We start from the raw sequence: 6100 nt of genomic DNA, 5'->3' as shown, positions 1-6100 counted from the left end.
GAATTGAATCTTTCATCTACTCTCTGAACCGCATTGAAGTCCCCCATTAGTATCCAAATACCACCTCTAATCGCTTTGAGCTTCAACAGGTCTTCCCATAGTTTCTCTTTGTCAAGAATAGCCTGGGGACCATAGATGTTAGCTAAGATGACGGGTGTGTCAATTCCAGCCCAATTACCTATATTAATCAGGTAATTTCTAGATTCAATAACTTTCATTTAGGTAAAAACAAGAGGGTCCCAGATGTTAAGAAGATCCCCTGATCTACCAGTTGCATGAACTCTATATGCATCGAATTGACTTGAGCCCCAACAACTCTTCACATTGATGCTATCCAAGTGTGCCAATTGAGTCTCTTGAATACCGATGAAAGATACCTTATGTGTTCTAACAAGTCGTCGAACCAATGACACCTTGTGATCTCTCCGATCTCAGGAATGTTTAGGGTTTGCAAATTGATTGGATAACGTTATTCTCTCCGTGATTACTCACGGTTTCTACAGGAATGGGATCTTCAATTGGGATGTCAAACACAATTTCATTCCCCGCGTTCACTCATGGTTTCTGCAAGAATGAGATCTTCAATTGAGATGTCAAACACAATTTCATTCCCAATTTTAACTGTCTTCTTGCTTTCATTAAGGTCGCCAATATCTCTGTTCGAGTCTTCCACATCCAACTTTCTTTTACTAGTTTGTAATACGACTACAAATGAGTCACGACAAATTTACATTGAATTTGGCTCGAGTTCAAATCAAATTACAACTTCATCACGATTCGAATTGAATTTTTTTATAAAATTCAACAGATTCGAGTTAGAAAAACTTTACAAAACTCGATTTATTTATGGTTTTCATGAAAAGTGATAATAAACCATGACATGAATGCAATTCACGTTAGTGTAAACACACATTAAAGATCCTAACGGTGCAATTACCCATAAATATAATAACACAATCATAAAGTCGTGGAACATTAAAGTCATATATATTCCATTAAAGAATTATAAAAAATAATATTAAAAATCAAAAAATAAAATAAACAATTACAGATTAGTTCAAAGTTTCCGATCACCACCGACACCAACACCATCACCGACACGGTCAACAGCTGCCCGTATTCTCCAGATCTGCCCGAACCCATTTCCTCTCTACTTTAATTTTATAGTCTTTAAATAAAAATATAATTTAGTAATTTACCAAAATATTAAAATTGTGCTTTAATAACTTGTACATTTCCAACATTTTTGGGTTCACTCAACTGTGCATGAGTTCTTGAGAGAAATTGGGACATTGACCTTTGTGGGTTTGTAAACCACAGCACAAGAAATCTTTCTATGGAACTTCGGTTTCACCAATTTTCCGAGCACATAAGCTTTGGCTTTCACCGTGAAATTCAGGTTCAACGGCACCGGCGCCGTCAGTTTGCCGTCCATGCTACTCCAGTTCACACCGCCGCCGTACAGTGGCACACCGCGACCCTGTAAATTCACACTCACCAATCTTTGTCCCTTTCTTGATTGATAAAACTTCTTGATCTGCAAAATACCCATTTAATTTGAGATCAAATTAGTGATACCCATGTGAAATTTGACTCAAATTAACAATACCAGTTTGAGTTTAGATCGAATTAGTGATGATCATGTGAAATTGAACTCGAATTAATGGTACCCATGTGAAATCGAGAACGAGAAGTGAAGATTTGGATGTATTATTTTGAGACTTACAGATCCTGAAGCTAGAGTTAGCTCTGTGTATGCGAGATCGACTGGTGTTGATGATACATGAACTCCAAAGAATGTTCCCCGATTGTGGAAATTGAATTTGATTGTAGTATTTATAGTCACCATTTCTGTAGCAACTCCAGATGCATCAGCTCCAGCATTGACCACAAATTGATCAAACGAAATGCTCTACAAAATGATCAAAATTTCAGATCCCCAATTCGATTTCGCAAAAATCAATCATACCAATATGAGATTTAAGCAAATGAATTAATGGAAGAAAGAAGAATGTGATGTTTACCCTCATTGTTATACTGGGTTTTTGAGGTTTGGCAGCAGCCCACAAAACGAGTGAAAAGAACGAGAATAGAACAAAAAATCCAACAACAAACGCCAGAAAATAACACCGGCGAGGGATTCCACTCCGGTGATCATCATCAGCAAGTCCTTCTTCTTCAATTGCATCAAATCCCTTTTCGCCTTTCCGAGGCTGTAGTTGATGGCTGACTTTCCTCGACCCAGGTCGGAGGGAGCCGGAAAACCGGGTGGAGGATGAGTTCCGGGAGTGGCGGCCCGGCGACCCGTTAGGACTTAAAACGGGTGTTGAGTGGAATGAGTTGGTGGTCTTCTCCCCGTCGTGTGAGTCACGCGACGGACTCTGAACGAAATACACCGGCCGCCGTGGTGATCTCGTCGGAGACGATGCTGTCTGGCTGGTGACCTCCGAATCCGTTTTTGCATGCATTGACATTTTTTTAACTACTTCGATCTGAGATCCAAGAACAAAAGCAGTTATAGATTTATCTTCCTTACTGAGGGTTTGATGCTCTCTCTTTCTAGATTTGGACAAGAAGAATCATATGATAATGGAGGTGGGTTTTAGTGCCGAACTCTTGTGGGTGAAGCTGGAATTTTAAAGATTTATTAATATGGACAAAAGCCAGACGTAAAACCACAACTAATATTAAAGAAAAAACACTATCTTTCAATAATTGGCCTAAGAATTTTTTACAGATAGCTATAATTTTTATTTGTATTGAATTTTGGCAATAGTAATAGTTATGGATTATGAGTTATTTATTTATTATTAATTTTTTTTAATGAAAGCTAACAATTTCTATTGAAGAGTAGTTTTTCTCCGAGTTTTTTGTTCTTACCTCAATGTTGAACATACAATAAAAGATATTTTTAATAAAGCCTTTTATGAAAACATTAGAAAAATCTAAATATTCTAATAAATGAATTCTATTTATTTATGTTGAAAAATCATTATTACACGTCATAAGAGGCTCGTGATGAGCATTATAGATGGCATAATCATGAAAAAGTGCCTCATAAACAACATTTTTTTCGTTGCCAAGTAGACGTCGCATCGGCTCCGTATCAACTTTGTCATATAGGAGGTGTCGTGTACCAAATAAGGAGAGAGAGAGAGAGAGAGAGAGCAACTAGATATGTGCGGGGTGATGTTTCTTTTTGACACCGTATCAAAACTATGATATAACTGCACATACTTCCTTCGGATTAAGGTCTTGTTTGATAGTTTCTGTCTAGAAAAATGTTATATGGTAAAGTGATATCTGAGAAAGTTTTCTAACTAGGAAAGAAACGATTTTATTTGATTGTACATCTGATTGATTGTGCTGAATGATGAAAAATGACCTGGTTTATGTCCAATAGTGGTGGAATGGATATGACTTTTTAAAATAAATTAGGATGGTGGTGTTGTCCAAAAAAAAGAATTAATCCAATAAAAATGAATTAAAAAATTAACTAGAAAAAATTAATAATCCAATAAGGTAGTATTTATTAATATATAAATATTATACATTATAAATAATATTTATGAATATATAATAATCCAATAAAAAGAATTAATCCAAAAAGAATTATTTAAAAGAAATTAATAATCCAATAAAATAATATTTATTAATACATAAATATTATATATTAAAACAATATTTCTTAATATAAAATAATATATTAAAAAAGTAATAATTCAATAAAAAAATAAATTTAAAAAAAAAAGTTATTTAAAAAAACTAATAGTACAAGAAAGAAAGAAAGACGCGGGTTTGGTGCATAATTGTCTTTCTAGCTCATTCAGCCAGAAAGATATGATTTTGAGGCTTTCTAGGAAAAACATATATTACCGGGAAAGACCTATTTTTTTTATGCAAATCAAATAGTCTTTCCGGTCCATTCAGTCAGAAAGATCTGTTTGGACCTGAAAAAATGCGTATCAAACGACGCCTAAATCTTATAATGAATTCAATGAATATGCAAATCCATTTTCTTTTCAATATTATATCCAATCATATTTTATCCGGTCATATTTTAATGTGTACAACATAAATAGATATTTTGATTATTGACTTGGGTTGTTTATATTAACAGTAATCAAATGCAATTTTAAAAGTATTAAGGAGTGTCTTATCACATTTGTTAACTTTTTTTTCATTTTATTTTAATCACCTTTTTAAAGTAGGTTTTTTTTTTCTTAAATACGTTTTAATGATTTATTGTGAGTGTCCAAAACAAATGCCTACAAAAATTTACCATAAAATCTTTAATTAACTTTTTAGTTTTTTTTTTAACGGCAATTTTTTTTGTTAAACTAGTACCAAGAAGCTAGAGAAACAGAGAAACAAAAAACAGAACGAGATAAAGACAAGATTATATGTGCGAAAAAGAAAAATACACCATAATTCCCAGTTCAAGAGAAAACCCGTTACTCTACTTTTAATCCATAAGAAAGTCAATGTCTTTATGTCTTCAAAGACCTTTGATGGAGATGAGTGTAGTTTATTAAAGATCAAATCATTCTTTGCTCTCCATATTCCCCATAAGACAGTTAGAAAGATAGCATGGAAGACCTTTTGGTGCGATGCCCTTTGAAAGTAATTGTGTTTTCTTGAGAGAAGATCTTCAATTGTTGTGGCATGAGTTACATACACATCACACCATGTTTGTATTAAGAGTCATATCTCCTTTACCCATCGACAATCAATTAGAATGTGAATGGAAGATTTCACCTCCAACCCACAAGATTCACACAACATCGAGTCCATTTTAACACCTCGCTTTTCCAGATCCATTTTAGAGGGTAAACGGTTCAACACAGATCTCCATCCAAAGAAGTTGATCTTAATTGGGACCAATTTATTCCAAAAATGTTTATATGCTAACGGAGTGTATACATTAGATTCCCACAAACCTCTAAGAGAGCTGACAGAGAACTTTCCATCCAAGTTGTCGATGATCCATTTCCAAGTGCCATTTTAGTTATGGAAGACAGCCACATTAATCTCCAGTGTACATCTATTTAGCTCATCCAGTTCAATCGAAGATCAGGGCAGCCAACTCTAACTCCATAAGCAAAGAGGTATGCCATTTGATTTGGTTCATCTATCCATAACTGTGCATTCTTTTATGGATTCTAATGTAAACAAGGATGGGTATTTCTCTTTCAAAGTATAGTTACCCAACCATTTTTCATACCAAAATGATGTCTGGTTCCCGCACCCAAATTATTTTTTAAAAAGGGCTTGCAAATCAATGTTATGAACCTGGAAATCAGTTGTAATACTAAAAATATTCTTCCAAACCCTAGAATTCGCCAATCTTACAGGAAACATCTTCCAGGATCTCAATATTCCATGTATTGAGACAATCAGCTTTGACCAAAGGGCAGATAGTTCTGTTTTCAATTGCTACAACCATTTAGCAAGCAGTGAGAGGTTGACCACTCTCAAACTTAGTACTCCCAGGTCTCCTTTATTTTTTGGAGTTAATACTTTGTCCCATGCTATCCAACAGATCTTAAAACCCAAGTTTCTTTCGCCCTATAAAAACTTCCTCCTGATTCTTTCTAAGTCCTCAATCACCTTTAAAGGCACTTTTAACATTGAGAAATAGAATATCGGTAGACTCCCAAGCACTGAATTAATAAGTGTAATCCTTCCTCCAAATGATAATGTGTTAGCTTTCCATGACGACGATTTTCGTTGGAATCATTCAAAGATGGGAGCTCAATTTTTAATGAGTGACATGTTGGTACCCACCGGCAAGCCTAAATTGGTAAACGGGAATGAAGATGCTTGGCAGTGGAGAAATTGAGCAAAAGATCCGATTTCATTTTGATTAACACCAACACCAAAAACTTTACTTTTTTAAGAAATTAACCTTAAGCCCAGATGTGAGATGAAAACATCGGAGGATTCTAGCAAGGTTAACAAGATTGATTCTTGACCATTCCCCGATAAATAGGGCATCATCAGCGTAAAACATGTGCGATATCCTAGGCCCTCCACTTGGGAATGAAATACCCCGAAAATACCAAGTTCACTAGCTTTGTGCATGATAGCATCCAGCGAC

The 6100-nt window shown here is 34.9% G+C and overlaps 1 protein-coding gene across 1 annotated transcript; it reads right to left on the bottom strand.

Annotated features, from left to right (window-relative positions):
- Window positions 1-1169: 1169 nt before the first annotated feature.
- LOC145097586 (uncharacterized) lies at window positions 1170-2613 on the bottom strand. Its single transcript, XM_079035172.1, has 3 exons — window positions 2025-2613; window positions 1727-1912; window positions 1170-1537 (listed from the first exon to the last, which is right to left on the bottom strand). Exons 1-3 carry the CDS (start codon window positions 2472-2474, stop codon window positions 1253-1255), a joined length of 921 nt encoding a protein of 306 aa, XP_078891298.1. The 5' UTR covers window positions 2475-2613; the 3' UTR covers window positions 1170-1252.
- Between the last annotated feature and the right edge of the window lie 3487 nt (window positions 2614-6100).

This window comes from Lactuca serriola, chromosome 4, assembly GCF_051521515.1.
Source record: "Lactuca serriola cultivar US96UC23 chromosome 4, Lser_US96UC23_V15, whole genome shotgun sequence".
In the NCBI taxonomy this organism is placed as follows: Eukaryota; Viridiplantae; Streptophyta; class Magnoliopsida; order Asterales; family Asteraceae; genus Lactuca; species Lactuca serriola.
Note: the sequence above shows the minus strand (reverse complement) of the source record. Positions and strands in the feature narration are given on the sequence as shown.